At 43.2% G+C, this 24165-nt stretch overlaps 1 protein-coding gene across 3 annotated transcripts; it reads left to right on the top strand.

The window, feature by feature from the left end:
* Positions 1 to 1759: 1759 nt before the first annotated feature.
* Positions 1760 to 23902, top strand: ZNF622 (zinc finger protein 622). Of its 3 annotated transcripts, none has more exons than XM_072152785.1 (7): positions 1760 to 1875; positions 6597 to 7213; positions 9280 to 9543; positions 9787 to 9949; positions 12928 to 13049; positions 21192 to 21335; positions 22889 to 23902. In XM_072152785.1, exons 2-7 carry the CDS (start codon positions 6625 to 6627, stop codon positions 23014 to 23016), a joined length of 1410 nt encoding a protein of 469 aa, XP_072008886.1. In that variant the 5' UTR covers positions 1760 to 1875; positions 6597 to 6624; the 3' UTR covers positions 23017 to 23902. The 3 variants fall into 3 exon arrangements, with proteins under 3 accessions (XP_072008886.1, XP_072008884.1, XP_072008885.1); XM_072152783.1 differs by lacking the exon at positions 1760 to 1875 and adding an exon at positions 5635 to 5805; XM_072152784.1 differs by lacking the exon at positions 1760 to 1875 and adding an exon at positions 5638 to 5853.
* Positions 23903 to 24165: the final 263 nt, after the last annotated feature.

Genomic DNA, 24165 nt, shown 5'->3' with positions numbered 1-24165 from the left:
GCACCACTTTGTCTGTGTTTGAAAACGCGGACAAAGCCGCACCCACCGGGAAACGCCTGCGATCGGGAACGAGCCGCCGGTGTTTTGCAGTGGGTGCGGCTTTGTCTGCGTTTGCGTTTTCAAACGCAGACAAAGCGGTGCATGTGGCACCAGCCTAAGGGTGAAGACACACATGGCGTTTTTAGGCCGTTTTTAGTTTTCAGATCGTTAAAAACGCATGCGTTAAAAACGCATGCGTTTTTGACAGGTTTGAGCAATTTTCTTAATTCAAACTGGTCAAAAACGCACCTAAGGGTGAAGACATACGTGCCGATTTTAGGCCGTTTTTGGTAGAGCGTTTTCAGATCGGAAAAAAATGCATGCGTTTTTGACCAGTTCGAATTAAGATAGTTGGTCAAAGCTGTCAAAAACGCATGCGTTTTCAAAAACCACATGCATTTTTTAATGCATGCGTTTTTTACGATCTAAAAACTAAAAACGGCCCTTAGGGTGAAGACACACGTGGCGTTTTTAGGCCGTTTTTGGGCCACGTGTGTCTTCACGCTAAGAGTGATGGCACACATTCAGTTTTTCAGATGCAGTTTTTGAAGCCAAAAGCAGGTGTGGATCATAATGGGTGAGAAAAATAATTGAAAGGTGTTGCTCCTCCTCCTACTTTTACTCCACTCCTGGTTTGGGCATCAAAAACTGCATGTGAAAAACTGAACGTGTGCCATCACCCTAAGGCCGGCGCCACACAGGGCGCTTTGTCTGCGCTTGCAAACGCAGACAAAGTCGCGCCCACCGGGGCGGGCCTCGGCCCGATCGCATCGGCGTTTCTATGGAAACGCCTGCGATCGGGAACGAGCCGCCGGTGTTTTGCGTTAATTTAACGCGAAACACCGGCGGCTCGTTCCCGATCGCAGGCGTTTCCATAGAAACGCCGATGCGATCGGGCAGAGGCCCGCCCCGGTGGGCGCGACTTTGTCTGCGTTTGCAAGCGCAGACAAAGCGCCCTGTGTGGCGCCGGCCTAAGGGTGAAGACACACATGGCGTTTTTGGTCCGTTTTTACTAAGTGCGTTTTCAGATCGTTAAAAAACGCATGCGTTAAAAACGCATCCGTTTTTTGAAAACGCATGCGTTTTTGTCCGTTTTTCCGAAATTGCGCAATGAAAACGGACAAAAACGCATGCATTTTTAAAAAACGGATGCGTTTTTTAACGCATGCGTTTTTAACGATCGGAAAACGCACTTAGTAAAAACGGCCCAAAAACGCCATGTGTGTCTTCACCCTAACAATTGTAGGAAGTTACTTTCTTTTCATAAATATGGTATATTACAAAGTTTTTCACTTCACCTGCACTCTTCATGTATGAAGCAGATAAGGCTAGGTTTCCCCTACAAGTAAGTTGTGACCTTATCTCCACTGAGCAACAATGAAGACTTCAGGTAAATTCAGGATTTAGTGCAGATTACATACCTCCCAACCGTCCCAATTTCAGCGTGACAGTCCCGGGTTTTAACCCCTGTGCCGCTGGAACGGGCAGCTAAGATAAAGTCCCGATTAGTCCTTCCCTCCCCCACGCTACCTGTGGTTGTTCCAGCTCCGTGTCCCACCCCCAGTGCTGCATCTGTCTTCCTGCTGTGTTCAGGTCCTGCACAGCAAGCCCGGCACCTCCCCCATCAACGCCCCAGTGTCCTCCTCCCCTAGGGCTGTTCTATGAATGGAGCACAGGCTGCACTGAATGATCCCAGCAGCCTCCGAGGATTGTCTTATCTGTGAGTGTATATCAGCTCCCTGCCCTCTCCCCCTCCTCCCCCCTCTCACAGCCCAGGAGGACAGCACATGTAGCAGAGCCGGGAGTGTGCTGGAGCAGCAGCAGCCGTGAAGTCAGGTATCTGTTCTGTGACTGCTGTCTGCATAGGCAGCTAAAGTATTAAATACTTTAACTCTCATAGACCCCCCTGCCAAATAGGACCCCCAACCCCCCACAGTGGCTGCTATTCCGCTTTATTTTACTAGATGTGACTTTACCCCTTAACCAACTACAGGCAGTCCCCGGGTTACATACAAGATAGGGTCTGGAGGTTTGTTCTTAAGTTGAATTTGTATGTAAGTCAAAACTGTATATTTTATAATGGAAGTTCTAGACAATTTTTTTTCTTTTGCCCCAGTGACATTTGGAGTTTCAAAATTTTTGGTGTAATTGGACCAAGAATTATCAATAAAGCTTCATTACAGACACCTTACAGCTGATCATTGCAGTCTGGGACTATAGTAAAGCATCCAGAGAGATTCACCAGAGGTCACATGGGGCAGAGGGGTCCGTCTGTAACTATGGGTTGTCTGTAAGTCGGGTGTCCTTAAGTAGGGGACCGCCTGTATTTATTTTTGCGTTTCAATTTTTCATTCCCCAATTTCAATCTTCCATAACTTGTTATTTTTCCATGTGCAGAGCTGTGTGCGGCTTGTTTTCTGTGTAACCAAGTGTCCTCTCTAGTAACGGTATTGTATATTCCGCGCCGTTTACAGGGAAGCGGGAAAAAATCCAAATGCAGTAATATTGGTGAAAAAACGCATTTGCGCCATTTTCTTTGTTCCCGGTTTCTACAGGTTTCACTGTGCGCCCCACATGACACCTCTGCTTTATTATTTGGTCGGTACAATCACAGAGACACCACATTTATAGAAGAATTATTGTGTTTTAGATATTTTTAAAAATGTAAATCTTTGGTAGAAAAAAAATTCTTCATTTTGCCATATTTTGAGGCCAATAACTTTTCTATACTTCGGTGTGCGGAGCTGTGTAAAGAGGACCTGTCACCCTGAAAAACAGCACTAGGGAGGCGCGATCACACGTTGCGTTTTGTCCTGCTTTTTCATTGCATTTGAAACGCATTACAACAGCTGAGGAGGGGTGATTTGCCTAATTACATTAATGTTAACTTTCCGTTTACAGAACACACTCTAAACGCAATGTCAACTCATGCGTTAACAAGCGTAAACAATAATGTAATTAGGCAAATCGGCTCTCCTCAGCTGTTGTAATGCGTTTCAAACGCAATGAAAACGCAGGCAAGACGCAACGTGTGAACGCGCCCAGAAATGTTACTGAAGTGAGCAGCTCCTAGTGCTAAGACAGACACAGCAGTGCTATACTGATAGCGTTACCGGAAACCTCCGATAACACTTACAAACACTGCTGTGCTGTACCCTAGAAACGCCAGACCGCTCTCAAAGGGTCCCCCTATTCATGAGGGGGCGGTCCGGTCTTCCCCTGAACGCCCCGCTCGTTCCATAGGCCGGCGGTGACTGCCACGTGTTATGCAGCAGTCACCGCCCACAGTCCTGCCCCCTCATGAATACGCCACTTTGAGAGTGGTCCGGCGTTTGTAGTGTACAGCGCGGCGGTGTTAGTTAGCGTTATCAGAGGTTTCTATGTAACACCGCTGCGTTTGGTTTAGCGCTAGGAGCTGATTACTTTAGTAACATCTCCTAGTACCGAATTTCTGGGTGACAGGTCCTCTTTAAGGTGTCATTTTTGCAGTATGAGATGACATTCATATTAATACCATTTTGGGGATATCTTATTGAGCGGGTGCACGGAGCATGTCACAATAATTCAGTGCATCTGCCACAGTGTGTGTTATTTGTGTCTTCCAGGACCCTGCCTGCTCTGGACTACTTCGGATTCGAAGGATTACGTTGATGACCAACATTTCTAACAAATAAAATAGTCAACGAGGGTGTGTCAACGTTTTTTGTTCAATTAAATTTATATTTGTTAAAAACGGTGTGATTTATTTTTTTGCGACACTCTTCATAGTTTGCCATAGTAGTGGTGCTGGCTAGATGACGGTGCTCATTAGTGTTTGCCTTAATTTTGGCAAATTCACACTAACACCCATACCATTACCCCGGTACCCACCGCCACCAGGGGTGCCGGGAAGAGCCGGGTACAAACCAGTACCTGACCGTCTATAGATGGTCAGGTAGCAGGGCCAGTGTCGGACTGGGTTTGCTTAGGCCCACCAGAGAAAATCAATTTGGGGCCCACGCTTATCCCCCAGGAAATATACTCTACCAGCCTCCAAATTGTGTTTTTTTCTGATGGACATCTGGGGCTCAGTATTGGGTTGAGCCAGGGCCCACCGGAGGATCCTCTGGTACTCTGGTGGGCCAGTCCGACACTGAGTGGGGCGGCTGCAGGCTGTTATTGTTGCGCTGGAATAGCCCCCTAACAGTGGGCTATCCCAGCTCAGTAATGGCAGGCTGCTGCTGCTTTTTTGTATCTGGCTGATTTGAAAAGTAGGGGGCATCCCATGCCGTTCCCCCCCCATTTTTTGGAAAAAGGGGGAAACAGCCTAGGAGCCTCCTTTTAAGGGGGGACCCCACGCATATTTTTGTCAAAAATTGGAGGAAAAAACAGCATGGGGTGCCCCCTATTTTTCAAATCAGCCAGATAAAAAAAAGCAGCAGCAGCCTGCCATTACGGAGCTGGGATAGCCCACTGCTTGGGGGCTATTCCAGCGCAACAATAACAGCCTGCAGCAGCCCCATTCAGTGTCGGACTGGCCCAGCAGAGGATCCTCGGGTGTGCCCTGGCTCAACCCAATACTGAACCCCAGATGTCCATCAGAAAAAAAACAGAATTTGGAGGCTGGTAGAGTATATTTCCTCGGGGATAATGAAGAGTGGGCCCCAAATTGATTTTCTCTTGTGGGCCTAAGCAAACCCAGTCCGACATCTATAGACGGTCAGGTACTGGTTTGTACCCGGCTCTTCCCGGCACCCCTGGTGGCGGTGGGTACCGAGGTAATTGTATGGGCGTTAGTGTGAATTTGCCAAAATTAAGGCAAACACTAAGGCCAGCCCTTAGTAATGAGCACCGTCATCTTGCCGGCACTACTACTATGGCAAACTAGGGGGGGGCACGCTCATTGTCTAGGGGGGGGGGGACATGCGAATTGTCTAGGGGGGGGGCATGCTCGTTGTCTAGGGGGGGGACATGCGAATTGTCTAGGGGGGGGCACGCTCGTTGTCTAGGGGGGGGGGACACGCTCGTTGTCTAGGGGGGGGGGGGGGACACGCTCGTTGCCTGGGGGGACACGCTCGTTGCCCTGGGGGGGGGGGGGCACATGCTCGTTGTCTAGGGGGGGACATGCTCGTTGTCTAGGGAGGGACATGCTTGTTGTCTGGGGGGGGTATGCTCGTTGCCTGGGGGGGGGGGGGGGACATGCTCGTTGCCTGGGGGGAGTGGAATATGCCCATAATATGCACATAAATATACATTGGTGCCGGTGGGGTTAATCATGCTGCTATATATAAATTGGTGTCAGTGGATGCGTTGGAGGTATGAGCTGTGGCGTGGTCAGGGGTGTGGTTAGGGGGCGTGGCTAGGGTGTGGCTTCCGTGGGTAAAAATAATTGCTGCGGCACGCTTCGCACCACTCCATTTTGTCCCTCTTTCTCCCCCGCAAAAGTTGGGAGGTATGCAGATGTATGGAAGAGAATGCAGTTTTGAAAAATGGAAAACACATTCTTTTATGTTACAAGAACTCTTTTGTCACATTTCTTCATACGTGACTGCACCTTCACTCACACACTGCCATTTATCTCCAGGCTGCGTTATCAGCATACACCAGCAGGTGGCAGAACACCATCGAACAACAGGTTTCAGTGCGGACACACATTGCCCGAATCCAAGATGGCGGAGGAGATCATGTGGGAGGCAGGAACGTCTAGACTCTAAACATCTCTATGGTTCTACCGGAAGTAGAAAGTGAGGACACGGATGAGGCAGCGTGACAGAGCAGTGAGTGGAGGTGGGTACTCATCTTGTTATATCATACCGCCCAGGGATATAGGAAGAGGTCCGTACTAGGCTGCGACCTTATAGACTGTCTACACAGATGTATAATATGTATATATATATTTGTCCATGATACACGACATGCTGCCCTGTTTGCAAGCACCGCTTTTACTGGATGTTATCGGCTCCCCCTAATGGCCGGAGCTTTGACAGCAAGATAATGTGCACTGACTTTACCTCTTTCACGGGGTTAGGAGGCCTGCAGCTTCCTGGGGCACACATGAATGAGAACCCTCCTGTTTATGCACCTGGAGACATCATGTCCATAGAGAGTGTGAACATAATGTGGTGTGAACGGGGACTAACGCTAGCATCACACATCCATCACACTAGCCAGATTTCCTGGAGCACCACGGTGCTCTGTACATTATAGTGATCTAGGATACAAGGAGTCCTACGCTAGGGCCATGCACTAATCATGATTACGGTTTGGCAGGGAAGCAGGGACTCTGTACATAATAGTCAAATATGATTCCAGCGATTCCCTCCTCATGTCTGTGGTTGGTCTGTAAAATTAGACCATTGGAAATGAAAGTCACATTATAAAAGATACAGGAAGCTAGGTAGGTGTTTTTTGTTTTGTTTTTTTGTGGAAGAATTACAGGTGTCCATGTTACTGCCTACTATGTAAAATCTACTGGTTTACATGACCTTGTGCAAATGCAAAGTTCTTTTTTACTTTTTGTCATGGTAACACTGGAATTAATATCCTGACAATTTTGTGATTATTTTTTTTTATTCCAGTCAAGAACACCCCGCAGATCTGAGTAAAATGGCCTCTTACACCTGCATTACATGCCGAGTAGCCTTCGCGGATCCTGATATTCAGAGAGCCCATTACAAGACAGATTGGCACAGATACAATCTGAAGAGGAAGGTGGCTGACATGCCCCCAGTAACTGCAGAGAATTTCCAAGAACGTGTTCTGGCCCAAAGAGCAGTAGTGCAGGAGCAGAGCAAAGAAACGGCCACCTATTGTACTGCCTGCAGCAAAAGGTTCTCCACATTCAATTCTTATGAAAACCACCTGAAATCCAAAAAGCACTTGGACCTGGAGAAGAAGGCCACTGAGGCAATCACTAAGAAGGTAGAGATGATTAATGAGAAAAATCTGGAGAAAGGCTTGAGGGCAGAGAACATAGACAAAGATGCCATGAATGCAGCTATTCAGCAGGCTGTCAAGGCACAACCATCCTCATCCCCCAAAAAGAAGGCCAACCTGAGCCAGAATTCTTCCACACAAGAAGAGCAGACTAAGATGAGGCCTGACAAGCCACCCAGACTACAGTGGTATGAAGAGCAAGCCAAGAAACTGGCAGCTGCAGAGGATGCTGCAGATTCTGTGGAAGAGGAAGAAGGGGGTAAGTACAATAGTTTGATCTGACTATACAGATTTGTCCTTCTTTACCTCTCCTCAAGGCTTGCGATGTCCAGTTATGTGTGCCACAAGATGATCTGCTTTTTCACTACTACAAGATTTTCTAATACAGGCAGTCCCCGGGTTACATACAAGATAGATTCTGTAGGTTTGTTCTTAAGTTGCATTTGTATGTAAGTCGGAACTGTATATTTTATAATTGTAGCCCCAGCCTAATATTTTTTGCTCTCTGTGACAATTGGATATTAAAAATGTTGGGTTGACATAAGAACCAAAATTAACAATAAAGCTTAATTTCTGCCTTCTTTGATAACTATTATAGCTGTTTATTTCGGCTCAAGGCTAAGCATTGTAAATTACTAAAATCCAGAGGTCTGTTTGAAACAAAATATAATTGATTTTAACCCCTTAACGCTCTGCACCGTAGCTCTACGGCGCAGAGGTATAAGGAGTGTATGAAGAGGGCTCACGGGCTGAGTCCTCTTCATACAAAGGTGGGGGTTTTTGCATTTTGCAGAAAACCCCACCGCTAATAACCGCGGTCGGTGCTTACACCGATCGCCGCTATTAACCCTGTCATTGCCACCGGCAAAGTCGCCGGCGGCGTTTAAAAGACGGCGACAAGCGGGCGCCGCCATCTTTTTTTTACAATCGCCGCTCCCCCGAATGTCATCGGGGGGCGGCGATCGGTTGCCATGGTAGCCTCGGGTCTTCTTTTGACACAAGGCTACATGGCTTCTGTAGATTCGTTACAATGAGCCAGTGGCTCATTGTAATGAATGACCTGCAAAAATGCCATATATTGCAATACAGAAGTATTGCAGTATATGGTAGGAGCGATCTGACCATCTAGGGTTAATGTACCCAAGATGGTGTAAGAAATAGTGGGAAAAAAAAGTTTAAAAAATAATAAAAATTAATAAAATATTAAAAATTAAAATCACCCCCTTTTCCCTAGAACTGATATAAAACATAATAAACAGTAAAAATCACAAACATATTAGGTATCACCGCATCCCAAAATGCCCAATCTATCAAAATATAAAAACGGTTACGGCCGGCGGTGACCCCCGAGCCGGCGAAATGGCGCCCAAATGTCCGAAATGCGACTTTTACACCTTTTTACATCACATAAAAAATGAAATAAAAAATGATCAAAATGTCGCACAGACCTCAAAATGGTAGCAATGAAAACGTCGCATAATTTCACAAAAAATTACACCTCCCACATCTCCGTGCACCAAAGTATGAAAAAGTTAATAGTGTCAGAAGATGGCAAAAAATTTTTTTTCTTTTTTGTACACATTCGTTTAATTTTTGAAAAATGTATTAAAACACAATAAAACCTGTATAAATTTGGTATCGCACCGAACCAAAGAATAAAGCTGAGGTGTTATTTTGAGTGCACAGTCAGTCGAAAAAACTGAGCCCACAAGAACGTGACGCACATCTGTTTTTTTTTTTTTTTAATTTTTTCCACATTTGGAATTTTTTTTTCAGCTTCGCAGTACATGGCATGTTAAAATAAATAACATTACGAGAAAGTAAAATTTGTTACGCACAAAATAAGCCCTCACACAGGTCTGTACACGTAAAAATGAAAAAGTTATGGATTTTTGAAGTTGGAGAGCGAGAAATGAGCGGAAAAACCCTGCATCCTTAAGGGGTTAATGTCTAATATGTAATGCTTTATTTTCTATGGAATTGCAATATAACAGTGGTTCTTAACCAGGGTTCTATTGAACCCTTTGGGTTCGGTGAGTCGGTCTCAGGGGTTCGGCGGAGTCATCGCCACGGAGGTCAAGACACACACACATATTTGATTTATCACTCACTAAAGAGGGTTCGGTGGGTTAAGAACCACTGCACTATTACCAACACTTGCGGCTGGGCTTCATACACCAAAGCAAGCAACTCCAATAAAGGGTTTTTTCTCAAGATTGTTCCCTAATAGTTGTGGTGTCATGTAATGTAAGCATAACTGAGTATGTGTTGCCCTTAGAGTAGCCTTTACCTTGAATTAAGTTCTATGCATCTTCACTTTTGCAGATTGGGAAGACATGGATTCAAATGAGGAGGAAGGAGAGAGTGATGAGGAAATGGAGGAGGATGGAGCTGATGAGGCCAGTTCTGCATCGGCAGCTGAGAGTGCTTCCCCTCCTGTTGGAGCCATTCCCATTACAGACTGTTTATTCTGTCTACATCATTCCCGTTCTTTAGTAAAGAATGTTGCTCATATGACCAAAGTGCATAGCTTCTTTATTCCAGACATTGAATACCTCGTAGATCTCGAAGGTTTCATCCGTTACTTGGGTAAGGACTCCTGGATACCTGCTTCATACTGCATTATGGAAACCTGCCGATTAGTGCCGCCATGTCCTTAATAAGGTTTGTCTATGGGTGGAGAGTAATGACGAGTGGTTCCAGAGTTTAGGTTCAGCGTTAAAGTTTGGAACTCCTCATGTCTAGTGGAGAGGTGACCTATCGGCAAATTGCTGTGAGTGGCAGATGTAAATGCATTTGTTTTTATCTGCTTATTTTTTTGTACTTCTATAGGTGAAAAGGTTGGTGTCGGGAAGATATGTCTGTGGTGTAATGAAAGGGGAAAATCCTTTTACACCACAGAATCGGTGCAAGCACACATGAATGACAAGTGCCACTGCAAGCTCTTTACTGACGGAGATGCTGCTCTGGAATTTGCAGACTTTTATGATTTCAGGTATGAATAAATGCATGCTTTATCTTCTTCAATACTCCCTTTTTTCTATCATGTATGGCTTAGTGATAATCACTTACTGATGTTATAGTGTGCACACGTTTCACCTATTCCTTAAAACCTTGTGATGAACACAATGCATTAAGCTTTGCAAAGCAGGCTGTGTGTAGTGCATCCCAGTTAATAAAGAAACTCCAGAATAGTCTCCTATGTGATTTCCTAGCTAAGTCACCATCTCTGTCAGCATAGTATTACTATAACACTCCCCTCCTGTATATGGCTCCCACTCCTGTCCTACTTATGTAAAACAAATATCTTTCTCCCATTCTTACTGGACCACCCATATCTAACATGTGATATAGTGAAAAGAGTGGCTGACTGATTAATCCGCCTTTATCCACCCATTGCAGCTTTTTGGTACATCACAGGAAAGTTGGGAGTGTGACCAACTGCCTGGCACCAATTTATATGGCCCTAGCAAAAGTATATTGCAAGACATGTCTTTCTGCATTCTCCATTGTAGCTCACTACCAAGGCTAATATGTTTGGTGATCAGTTTCTCCATCTCTAGTCACATTGTGGATGGATGAGGTTTGTGCGTTTAAAAGGAAAACATTTGGTCAGTACAAGAATATTCCAGGGTTGTATTAGAAAAAATAGGTATCATATTTATCATGCATCACTTGAGATTTTCAGACTATGTCAACTTTCTTTGCACAACTCTTTTTTTTTTTTTTTTTTTTAAGAAAACAAAAAGCTAGAAATACTCACCTCTGCTCATCTTCATTTTGGTCCTGACACTGTCTGTTGCTAGTCTTTACACTTATAATTGTCAACATGGAGTGCAGGGACAAAATGTCCAGCGCTCTGGGCTGCTAATTATGTACACTCTTGCACCTCTCTCTCCAATGCTGGGAGCATGGAAGTGGGAGGTGACGTCACACAAGAGGCGCGAATTCATGGCGGGAGAGGGAGGTGCGGGCATGTGCATAATTAGTAGTCTGGGGCACTGGATATCTTGTCCTCGCTGCTAATTATTTCTAGGTGATCCTGGTGTGTAAAGACTAGCGGCGGACATTGCTGGGATCAAGATGAAGAAGAGCAGATGTGAGTATTTCTAGCTTAACTAGATTAACTTTATTGTAATAAATTGATAGAGACGATCTATATATATATGAGAAAGTTCATACATTATGGTCTTGCAGGTCCTATACCAGAAAATACAATGCAAGCATAATTACAAAGTCCAACGTCTCTGTAGATATATCTCCTAGTAACGGAAACATTAAATATCCTCAACGTGGATAATAAAGTAATAAACTGTGCGCCAATACAGTAATGAGTTGGACATCTATCTTGGGCACTTGGTAATACATTTAGGTGGGAATCAGAGGAACAGCAGTAAATGTTTTTGCAATTTCCTCCTGCAAGGAAGGAAGGTCAGCTGGATAGGGAGTGGAGCAAGCCCCACACGTATCGTCACCAATCTGGTGACTTCCTCAGTAGTATGTGCAGTATAGGAGGTGCTCCTATAACCCTCCCATTCCAATCAAACAGGAGTTGCTCAGGGGAAGGGAAGGGCACTGTGTGGCTTTTCTAGATTAAGCATCCAGGGAAAATGGGACAGCCTGATATAAAAGCAACACTTCACTGCCACCACAGATTAGCAGGGCTTCTAAGGGGATTAAAGTGATAAATGGGCAGTTGAGGCAGTGCTCTAATTCAAATGCAGACAAACACAACTGTGGTTCCAAGAATAAAAGAACTGGAATCAGAAAGCAGAATGCTGCTTTCTCAGTTCATCTTTATTCCATAGACATGCTGTACATTTCTGGGGAGGAATGCTGAAAGTGCAGGGCCAATTTCCGCTATCTGTGCTGCATCCTGCTTTTTAAAAGCGGGATGAAGCACAGATAACGACAAATGGCCGTTCCTTTTCACCATGGAATAAAGAAACTGAGAAACCAGCATTAAGTGCCATCTCGTTCTTTTATTCTTGGAATCACAGCCCAAAAATATGTTGAATAATAAGTTGAAATCAGGGAGCCAACCCCCTTCTTCCTAGGAAAGTAACATCAAATGAAGCCACCCTGCTGTACAACCTTTGAAAAAAGAGGCTTAGTATATACGCTGGTGAATGCAGCAAGATGTAACAAACCTTTGGCAGAAGAATTATCTTGATCAAGTTGACTCGGGAGGGAGAGATGCAGTCTTGACCATACCCCAGCATGGTGGCACACGAGAGCCCAGAGGGGAAACTTGCTTGGCGAGTAATAGTCCATAACTGAGCGCTTGATTCAAACCCCCCAAGTAGGTAATCTCTGAGGTGACTCAGAAGGGCTGGTCCACAGCTTCTGCTGTAGGGGTGAAAAATGGATATTGGACTTGGACCATTTGATCCAGAGTTCTGACTGGAAGGCAAATTCTGTAACTACCCGCTGTTCTGCACTCAAGGAAGGACACTAGAAAGAGAAGGGTGTAGTCTGCATAATAGGCTCACCATCTCCACCCAAGTTCACCTGCCTCTTATCCAAGGATCTATCCCATACAGTGTCTCCTAGCCACAATACAGGAACCCCCCTATGGGTTATCATATAGGCGATGATCCAGGCACTGTGACTGGTGTTACCTGAGTACCTCCATGCTGCAGCTTAATAGGCAGTTACACTGCGCAGCAGCACTCCCCAACCCCCTTGCTATGCCTGCTACAGCGGGCAAGTGCACAGCTCTGGTAACAGTCCACCATTGTTCATTAACAGAATTTAAAAGTTGATTTTCAAAGGAAGGAATAACAAATAATAATAAGAATATTACCACAGTCCCAGTGCATGGAGTATGTGCCCCTGGTTTATTATGCTTGATTGTGATGGTAGATTTTCAAAATCATAAAGTTTATTAAAAATGTATTGTCCATCTCCTGTTTTAAGAGGCTTACTGCCTGACTGTAAATTGATTGAATGATTTGTTTTCTCATGTAATAGATCCAGTTATCCAGATTTCAAAGAGGGTGAAGATATAGAAATGTCTGAACAAGAATGTCACACAAAGGAAGAAAAAGCCCTAGAATATGACGAAGATACAATGGAATTAGTCCTGCCATCAGGTAGGGAACTGAAGCCATTTTTTTACACAGGGTTTGATCTCTTGTTAGCTATTATGTATGTAAATCTGCACAAGGAGAGCTGTTTTACTTCTCAGGACTATGTGACTTATTGAGCCAGGAACTTTGATAAAATGTTATATTCTTTTTTTTTTGGACACCAATGCATTATACCAAAACTTTTTTTTTTGTGTTTTTTTTTCCTTAAATGTAACTGGATGAAGTAGCAGAGGGAAGTGAATTTAATGGAGTTGGTGGATTGGGATATGATTTTCTGTCGCATACACTAAATTTAATCTTTAACCCCTTCCCGACATGTGACATAATAGTACGTCATATGTCTGGTCCCGGTACAAGGAGAGGGCTCGCGGGCCGAGCCCTCTCCATAGCCGGTAAGTCTTTGCTGCATATTGCAGCAAAGGCTTACCGGTAACAGCCGCGATCGGGAGCGGTGATCCATCGCCATGGTAGCTTCGGGTCTCACGTAGACCCGATGCTACTTCGGGTTAACCCATTCATTACAATGTGCTATCACCACATTGTAATGTATGAGTAGTAAAATCCCCATATACTGCCATACTGTAGTATGGCAGTATATGATAGGATCGTACAGACACCCTAGGGTTAAAGTACCCTAGGGAATCTGAAAAATAGTAAAAATTAAAAAAAAGTTGAAACAAAAAAATTATAATAAAAACTAAAAATTCAAATCATCCCCTTTCCCTAGAACTGATATAAATATAAATAAACAGTAAAAATCATAAACACATTAGGTATCGCCGCGTCCGAAAATGCCCGATCTATCAAAATATGAAAGCGGTTTTTCACTGCGTTTAACCCCGTAACGGAAAAACGCGCCCAAAGTCGAAAATGGCACTTTTTTGCCATTTAAAAAAATTTTTAAATTCTATAAAAAGTGATCAAAAGGTCGTACAGTCCTAAAAATGATAACATTGTAAACGTCATTAAAATCTGCAAAAAACAGCACCACCCACGGCTCCACACACCAAAGTATGAATAAGTTATTAGCGCCAGAAGATGGCAAAATCCCCCCCAAAAAATTTCTACAGGAGGTTTTAATTTTTGTAAATGTATGAAAACATAAAACCTATACAAATTTGGTATCCCCATAATCATAACGACCCAAAGAATAAAGTAGACATGTCATTTGGGGTGCACAGTGAAATCCGTAAAATCCAAGCCCACAAGAATACGGCACAAATGCAGGGGTTTTTTTACCAATTTCACTGCATTTGGAATTTTTTTCCCACTTCCCAGTACACGGCATGGAATATTAAATACCACCATTTTGAAGTATAATCTGTTACTCAGAAAATAAGCCATCACACAGCTCTGTACATGGAAAAATAAAAAAGTTACAGATTTTTGAATGTGGGGAGTGAAAAATGAAAACTCAAAAACAAAAAGGGCTGCGGCGGGAAGGGGTTAAAGTAGGTGGCCAAATCTTCAGCCCCGAAGTTTGTAACAGGTGGCCTAAACTTTGCTTTTACTAAGGAATGAACAGTATTGAAGAGCCTTTTAGGATTGTTAGAGAGAGGAAATAAGATTAGTGAAATAGGCCTGTTTGGCGAGATGAAGGGTGGTGTTATAAGTTCTAAGCAAGAACTTGAAGTGTGCAAAGTCTGCAGATGTGCGTGATTTTCTCCGGACATTGGCACTCCTGGAGCACTGCCAAAGGAAACTGGTTTGGGATGTGTACCAAGGTTGCCGACGACTGCGTTGAAATGTTTGGACTGGGGAGGTGCCACCTCATCCAGGGCACTTTTAAGGTTGTGATTATAATGGTTAGTAGCCAGGTGAGAGAGGAGATGGGGAACAGTGATGACCAAAGTTTCCTTGAGACATTGAGTATCAAAGGCACGTGGGTTCTGGTAAGTGCGATAGTTGGGGAGCAACTATTTGCCGTAAAAGACAGAAGATTATTGTCTGAGTATTTTAAAGGCAGTATTAGTGTGTCAGAGATTGAAGAGGGTTGACCAAAGACCAGGTCTAGGATGTTTCTCTCCTGGTGAATAGGAGAATCAGAGTTGTGAAAGTCCTAAAGAGTAAGTTATAAAAGTGATAAAAATTGAGATGCTGAAACTGAGATGGGGGTGTTTATAGGAATGTTCGTCTCATATGATAAGTGTTGGGATATCACTGGATAGAAAATGAGGAAGCCAAGAAGCAATGGACGAGAAACTGGTAGGGTGAGCCAGGAGGACCATATATTACAGCCATTATTCTAATTGGGTTAGGAGAAGAGTCAACCGCGTGCTATTTTGAGGGTTTTTATTCATTGAAAATGTCTCAAAGGCACAATGCATTTTGGGGTCGCAAAGTACCCCTTTCTCAAGTGAAAGCCTACAGGAACACTTTAAAAAAAAAAAACAAAAACATATATTATATATATACCAATGATACACACAATGATGCATGCATACATACATACCAATGATGCATGCATGCATACATACATACCAATGATGCATGCATGCATACATACATGCCAATGATACACACAATGATGCATACATACATACCAATGATACACACAATGATACATAATTTGATAGGGCTAAAACGCATTTGGGTTTGTGGAGGAGTAGTGATGAGGAACATCTGAATGTAACTAAACCAATTTTTATATTGTTTAACCCCTTCCCGACATTCGACGTAATAGTACTGCATCGCGGGAGGTGCGTTCCCGCAAAATGCAGTACTATTACGTCATGCTTCTGGCACCAGCTCCTGAACGGAGCCAGCGCCAGAAGCTGCAGGTGTCGGCTATATATTATAGCCGACACCTGCCTCTAACACTCGCGATCGGAGATTTCTCCAATCGCGGGTGTTAACCCCTGACAAGGGGCTTTTGAGAAGAATCGGACCCCCCCACGGCGCTTACCGGGGGGGGGGGCGCTGCCCCGGGACTGCCGATGCCGCGTGATCCTCCTCCGGCTGCCGGGTCCTGCCTTCTGACAGGATTTTTGAGGGAGCTGCTGTATGTGAGATTTAAGCTTATGGTTTTAACATATAGCAGACTCCTTTCACCACCTTACTTAAAGGGGTTTTCCCATCTGTGCATTTACATTTAATTAAATTCATTTGCCATATGTAAACATTTCTTCAATTGGATGTTAATTAAAAAAATGTTGCTGTGTGAAGATAATTTCTCATAAATGTAGTCACGTTTTACCCCTTAGAAACGAGATGGCTTCCTCGGATACGACCACGTCACACTCTGGCAGCGGTGGCCAGACTTGCGCTATAGAGTCCTGCCAGACCACCTGGATTCAGCAATCATTACCACAGGGTGGCTGTGCGACATGTAGTAACTCCCGGACATTTTATATACAATAACTTTTTGTTTCTTTGTTCACTCAATCCATCAGAGGTGGCCGTATCCGGGGAAGCTATCTCGTTTCTAAGGGACAACATGGCTACATTTATGAGAAATTATCTTCACACAGGAACATTTTTTTTAATAACATCTAATTGAAGAAATGTTTATATATGGCAGTTTAATGAAACTGGAAGTAAGTGCCCAGATGAGAATACCCCTTTAAATGGTGATTCACGTACCATTCAGAAGGGTTGCTACACAGATTCTAGGGCACTTGAATTTTCTTTCTGGCCCCCACGGTTGTGTAGATATCAGTCCCTTCATCTGACCATTATAATCTGTTTGGTCAGAGAGGAGGAACAGGGGCTGAAGCTGGAGGCGTATATTATGCTAATCTTCTTTCATAGTGTCCAATCAGTGGCAGGCAATTTCAGAGAAGCTGCTATGAACAGTAGTGAGCTGTGATTTCTCTATGTGTGTTCTCTATTTTTATGTGTCGAAGGTACAGGATATTGGGCAACATATCAATGCAGGGGCGTCGCTAGGTCAAAAGATCCGTGCCCCGGATCTTTTGGCCAGTGCCCCGAATCTCCTCGGGTCAGCAGATCATCTGCCCCGCTGCCCGGAAGATTCCTTCTTTCTCTCATCAAGATCTGTGTCCTCAGACACAGATCGTGATGAGATGGAGTGCAGGCGCTGCTTTACCCTGCAAGGACCTAGCCTCCGGGAGTTCCGGAGGCTGAAGGACCTGTGATGATGTCATGATCACTTGACCTGCTGGGGAAAGCAGTGCACAGAGAGAGAGAGTTGCATCAGTGAGGTGAGAAACATGATAGGGACTAGGGAAGGGGGAGAACATTGTGGGCAGTGTGGGGCACATTACTTACGGGGGGGGGGGGGCTGTGTGTGGGCGCATTTCTTGGAGCGTGTTCACACATGGCACTAGCACAGGTCTTGGTTTGATCACATATATTTTCCAGTAATACACATGTGATGGGTAACACGCACCTGGTTTTGCTTAAATGCAAGACAAATGTGTGAGCGTTGCCTTTCAGTATTTGGGGAGATTGTTAGGGGCAGCAGGGTAATACTGTCAGGGAACCAAGATGTAGGAACATTGAGGAACATAAGATGTGGTGATGCCTAATGGAGAAGATGGAGGACACGTCACCTACAGGCACTGGATGTAACAAGTATGGATTTCTCCTTTGTTCTCTGTAGCTGTATATACCAGAAGTAACTTTGTTATTGGCACAACCACATGTCAGGGGGTTATGTACAGGAGAGGGCATTACTGAAAGTGCAATACACATGCATTGGGGCCGTTCCCCCTAATCTTTTACCACCCTAGCAACGCCCCTGTATCAATGTATATAGTTTAGTTTACCTCATCAGCTGCCATTCCTTTCCTTAAAATAGCCACATATAGAGGGTGATCCCCGTCATCTATGACCATTCTACTTTCCATGACCGTAAGCCTGAATACTGTACTAACATAAGTCCTGTAAAGAAGATCCCCAATATTTTATGTACAGGAATAGCAGCTGAACCATGGATTTTATTTACATTTCAAGAAATGGGTGCTGTATTTTTTAATAGGGGTGTGTGTACATATAGGTAAATCACCAAATATCCCCCCCCCCACACACACACACACACTTAGAAAAAAAACATAAGGAAATGTGGCCAACCCTTTAACCCCTTAACGCTCTGCGCCGTAGCTCTACGGCGCAGAGGTATAAGGGATGTATGAAGAGGGCTCACGGGCTGAGTCCTCTTCATACAAAGGTGGGGGTTTTTGCATTTTGCACAAAACCCCCACCGCTAATAACCGCGGTCGGTGCTTGCACCGATCGCGGCTATTAACCCCCTAAACGCCGCCGGCAAAGTCGCCGGCGGCGTTTAAAAGACGGCGGCGCGTGGGCGCCGCCATCTTTTTTTCGATCGCCACGCCCCCGAACGTCATCGGGGGGCGGCGATCAGTTGCTATGGTAGCCTCGTGTCTTCTTTTGACACGAGGCTATCTGGCAGCTGCATATTCGTTACAATGAGCCAGTGGCTCATTGTAATGAATGTGCTGCAAAAATGCCATATATTGCAATACAGAAGTATTGCAGTATATGGTAGCAGCGATCTGACTATCTAGGGTTAATGTACCCTAGATGGTCTAAAAGATAGTGAAAAAAAAAAGAAAAAAAAAAGTTTAAAAAATAAAAAAAATTAATAAAATATTAAAAGTTCAAATCACCCCCCTTTCCCTAGAACGGATATAAAACATAACAAACAGTAAAAATCACAGACATATTAGGTATCGCCGCGTCCCAAAATGCCCGATCTATCAAAATATAAAAACGGTTACGGCCGGCGGTGACCTCCGAGGCGGGAAATGGCGCCCAAATGTCCGAAATGCGACTTTTACACCTTTTTACATAACATAAAAAATGAAATAAAAAATGATCAAAATGTCGCACAGACCTCAAAATGGTAGCAATGAAAACGTCGCCTCATTTCGCAAAAAATGACCCCTCACACATCTCCGTGCGCCAAAGTATGAAAAAGTTATTAGCGTCAGAAGATGGCAAAAAATTTTTTTTCTTTTTTGTACACATTCGTTTAATTTTTGAAAATGTATTAAAACACAATAAAACCTGTATAAATTTGGTATCACCGCGATCGCACCGAACCAAAGAATAAAGTAGGCGTGTTATTTGGAGCGAAGAGTGAAAGTCGTAAAAACTGAGCCCACAAGAACGTGACGCACGTGCGGTTTTTTTTCAATTTTTCCACATTTGGAATTTTTTTTCAGCTTTGCAGTACATGGCATGTTAAAATAAATATCATTACGGGAAAGTAAAATTTGTTACGCACAAAATAAGCCCTCACACAGGTCTGTACACGGAAAAATGAAAAAGTTATGGATTTTTGAAGTTGGAGAGCGAGAAATGAGGCGAAAAACCCTCCGTCCTTAAGGGGTTAAAGCACATTGATTAAAATACCCCATTTCAGATTATAAGAATGGGGCTTTAGCCTGCGCTGTCCCTTTTATGTGTGCTATACTAAGTGAGACAGGCAATGGGCTGACTTGGTTCATTAAAGGTTTCCCTAAAAGCTAGATCTATTGATTTCAAATTAAGGGGAGGAAATAACGCAGGGTTAATTTTAGCAGCACTATAACATTAGGTATTGATTTCAGTTTGAATTAAGCCTGCGTGTTGGGAAATACAAAGAAAACCAAGAAGAGAAATAAGACCATAACAAACGGCTGTCTTGTTTTTTTTATTTAGTGTTCTTTATGCTGTTCTGATACTCCTGCTTTGTGTGGAACAATAGTCATGCACTCCTTTTTATCAGCCATTTTAGTTTTAGGAGCAATCACAGTGAGTTTTGTCGACTTTTATTACAACATGTCCAGAAAATATCTGCCCCATAACCCCTGCTTTATCTATGATAGATATTTGTGAAGGATTTTATGTGAATGATATTGTTGGCTCTCTCAATATGACACCTACTTTAGCCCCTTTGGGACTCGGCCTATTTTGGCCTCTAGGACACGGCCCCATTTTTCGAATCTGTCACTTTATGTGGTTTATTTTCTTTCCTGTTTACCATACCATAAAAATATCATATTTTTATTCTATTAGTCACCATGATTACGAAAATGCCTTGTTGGTATAGATTTTTTTTTTTACTGAAATACTTTTCAGTAAAAAAAAAATACATTTTACTGAATAAAAAGTAATTTGGCAAAAATGTTGTTATTTTAGCATAAGTTTTTTCATATGCATAACTTTTACATTTTTTGACAAATCTGGTTGAGAGCTTATTTTTTGCAAGAATCGTGCTTTTTAGTGGTCTTATTTTGGAGCAGTTAACATTTTTAAAATAACTTTTTACAGCATTTTTTTAAAGGCTTTTTTGGAACGTTTTTGCATATTTTTTTTTTCGGTGTTTACCTTGCGGATCCAGTAAGGATTCTGTTTTATTACACTGATTGTTACGGAAGCAGCAATATCAAATATATCAAGTTTTTTTTTTGTGTGTATTTGTGGGGCGGGGGGGGGGGGGGGGGTTGTTATACTTTATTAAATGTTTGTATGGGAAAGTGACATTTTAGGTGCTTTATATTTTTATTTTTTTATACTGTAGAGTATTTTGTAGAGCAGTGTAAAGTGTCTGGCATGCAGACGTATATGCAGACATTTCTCTGGGCTGCCCAGAAGAGGACCAGATCCTCTGATAAGCGGCACGGGTGATCCGATCCATAAGGGGGAGACCCATACAGGCCGCGGGCATGCGCCATTTAAGGGGTTGATACCCTTACAATCGCGAGTGTTAGAGCTCAGTTTCAGATGTAACATACAGCTGACAGCAGCTGCTTCTGGCATGGCAAAAGTATGTTAACTTTAAGTCTCTTTTAAATAGAGGCTAAAGCAAATGGCACGGTGAGGTGAAGCCCTGTGCATACACCCTATCTCGCCAGACGCCGACCAGCCCACTTTTGGCCCACATCGTTTAGTTCTGTGCATTAGGCCTTACAATAGCCATATGCTCATCTATCAGGAACTTCTAGCTAGTGAATGGTCAATACTCCTGATTTTTTAGTTTACCATCCCCTCATAAAATCTTTTTTTTTTCCTGCAAAATGTGAGATTTTGATTATGGAAATGTTTGGGCAGCTGCCATTGTTGCTTTCTATTCTGTGTTGTTGTACCGCATTCTTTTATCTTTCTTTGATGGTGGTTCACAAGACTTGTAGATTTTATTCTTCTTTTTGCAGTAAAGCACATGCACTTTTATTACAGGTGCCAGGATTGGCCATCGGTCGCTGATGAAATACTACAAACAGAAATTTGGTTTGACCAGAGCTGTGGTGGTATCCAGAAACCAAAGAGCTGTCGGCAGGGTATTGCAGCAGTACAAAGCCCTGGGCTGGACTGGGGGGACTGGTAAGATTCTCACAAGCATAAGCAAGTCTAGTAATGAACTGAATAAACACAGGCATAACATAGTGTAGATGTGAGCCTTTGAAATACTTGTGCATATTTACAGACTATAAACCATATAGCTGCTGATGAGGGAGATTATAATCCCAACCATCCTCTCTGCCCATAAGTAAAGTCACTATGTAGAGTTTGGTGGAAATCTTTGCAGACAGTTTTCACCATTTGTCATTTTTGGTCCGCTGTTCACTGGATTGAAAAGTTATTCTGTCAAGTTGATGTCCATCAGATTTGTCAGTTGCAATTCAGAAAGTGATTTTACTTGAAAATGTGCCAAATTTATCCACAATTGTGCAAGGTTTGTTGACATATATTTCAGCAATGTTAACTTCAGCACAGCTTTCTTCAAAGATTTTCCTCTTGATAAATCTTCTGCATTACTTAACTTAAGTTAACATAACATAACTTTTGCTGGGAAACTGTCTTTGAGCTGCGGCGTGCTCCCTCCATCCATGACTTTCAGATTTCTTCTGTGTATAAGCAGTTTCTAATTCTACTTAAACTACAGTCTATACATGCCATTATTGAGATAAAATATTCCAAACTATTATCACAGCCAAAGGGGGGAAAAAAGCAGAAATATATTACTATAGTTGTTCATTAAGGACATGGTATTGTTGGCTTGTATGGTACACTCAATCGATCAGGGCTCACTGAACTCTATAAATTTTCAAATTACACAAAACATTATCCTTGTAATATCACAAATGTTGCGTTCATGCAAACTTATAAACACATGTTCACACTCTTTAAAGGGATTTTCCCACCAATCAAGTTAGGTGGGAAACTTGCTCATTGCTGGGGATCTACGTGATCAGGCCCACCCACACAGATCGCGAGACTGGCATGGTTTGAGGAACCTCCGTCAGACTTCGTCGCTCCCTGAGATGAAAGGAGATCGCCCACACATATCTGTTCTGCTCCATTAATCTTTTTGAAGCTGACAGAGGTTGTAGAGAGAACGGGTGTCTGCTCTATTCATCTCCGGGAGCAACGTTCTTGTGTCATCACTGAGACCTCCACCGTTTAGCCTACCCTGTGGATAGGGCCTAACTTGAAAAAGGGGAAAACCCCTTAAAGTGAACACTATTCATTAGGTAGCCTAAGTGGAACATGTGCCTCTACATTCTAGAGATGTGACACAAGATTCAAAAAGGAATACATGATGACAAAGAGCTTGTTGTTCTGAGATACTTAGGCTTGATTCACACTGCCATAATTTTATTTGTGGCTGTTTGGCCCATTTTAGCAGCATCAATAGGTATCTGTAATACTGTAAGCCTTGATCATTAGACCCAATAATCAAGCCAGGATCTGCAGCCATAATGATGACTTATGTTAGGCCGTGTGTCTCTGACACGCCTTGATCAGGGCTAAATCATGACACATGGAATGGGATGAGTTATGGAATTGTATTAACGGGTGGCAGTTTTTACTGTAATGTATTTTCTAAGGATGGATATTTACTGATCCAGTGAATTTTTTTCTTTCTCTTAAAGGTGGTAGTCTTCAGCAAGGGCGCGACATGAAGTATGTGCAAAAGATGAAGTCTAAATGGATGCTAAAAACAGGAATGAGCAATAATGCTACAAAGCAGATGCATTTCAGAGCCCAAGTCTGCTTTTGATGCTTTAATATATGTTTGGATAACAGGGATGAATGTATGCCAGTTAATTATGCTGTTGCTCAGTTAATCTGTATAGTCCAAGTCTATAATGTTATGTCTTGTAAGTGATTTATCTGAGATATGGCTTATAGTGGACCCTCTAGGAGTGCCTTAAAGGGGTTATCCGGGTTTAATAATTTTTTTATGGCCGGGCTGGGGAGGGCTATTTAAACATAATAAACATGTACTTACCTCCTCCGGTGCTGCCGATGTCCCGCGCCGCGGCCCGTCTTCTCCGTGCGCCGGTTTCATTACACAGGCGCACAGGGAGCTTCCGGCCGGCCGGATGCTCCCATGCGCACCATCTCCCAGCGCTTACAACGCTGAGAGATAGGGACGGATGGGAGGAGCCGTCCACAACGCGGACCGGAAGCTCCCTGTGCGCGGCTTCCGTGCCCCTGTTTGTTTACAGGGGCACGGATCGAAGTGACCGCGGCGCGGGACATCGGCGGCGCCGGAGGAGGTAAGTCCATGTTTATTATGTTTAACTATCCCTCCCCAGCCCGGCCATAAAAAGATTTTCAAACCTGGATAACCCCTTTAAAGATATTCTTCTAACATGTGACAGCGGACCGCATAAGATGAAAGCGGACAGGAAGCTGAAAACCCTTCGAAACCAGATGAATTCATTACCGATGACTATGAAAATTAATTGAAAATACAAAATGACAAAAAAAATGGTTACTATACGTATTTACATATGTAAGATTGTGGTATTAAGATGCAGTGATGGGAGAGAACCTACAAAATTTACAATTTGAAACCACTTTATTTGTGGTGGGGAAATAATGTTTTAATGACTGTTTAAGATGCTGTTAGTCCAAATAAAACTGTTGCATTATCCTGACTGATCCTTTTAAATATTCTATACCGTGTCTCACAAACTGTTTGCATGTGCTCAGTAAACATGGTTAGAATTTTAGAAGCAATTTACTTGTGGAAAGAGCTTTGTAAAGTGTCCTTTATTTAAGGACGTGCAATTATTATTAATTGCAGGACGTGCAGTTATTTCCATTCATACCAGTTTTGTAGCAAATTAATGTATTTTTATATTAGGCTTACTGTATAGAATGTTTTTAAACATTAGGTATCCCCACATCCTAGAATGCT

This window comes from Engystomops pustulosus, chromosome 5 (assembly GCF_040894005.1).
Source record: "Engystomops pustulosus chromosome 5, aEngPut4.maternal, whole genome shotgun sequence".
Lineage (NCBI taxonomy): Eukaryota > Metazoa > Chordata > Amphibia > Anura > Leptodactylidae > Engystomops > Engystomops pustulosus.
Note: the sequence above shows the minus strand (reverse complement) of the source record. Positions and strands in the feature narration are given on the sequence as shown.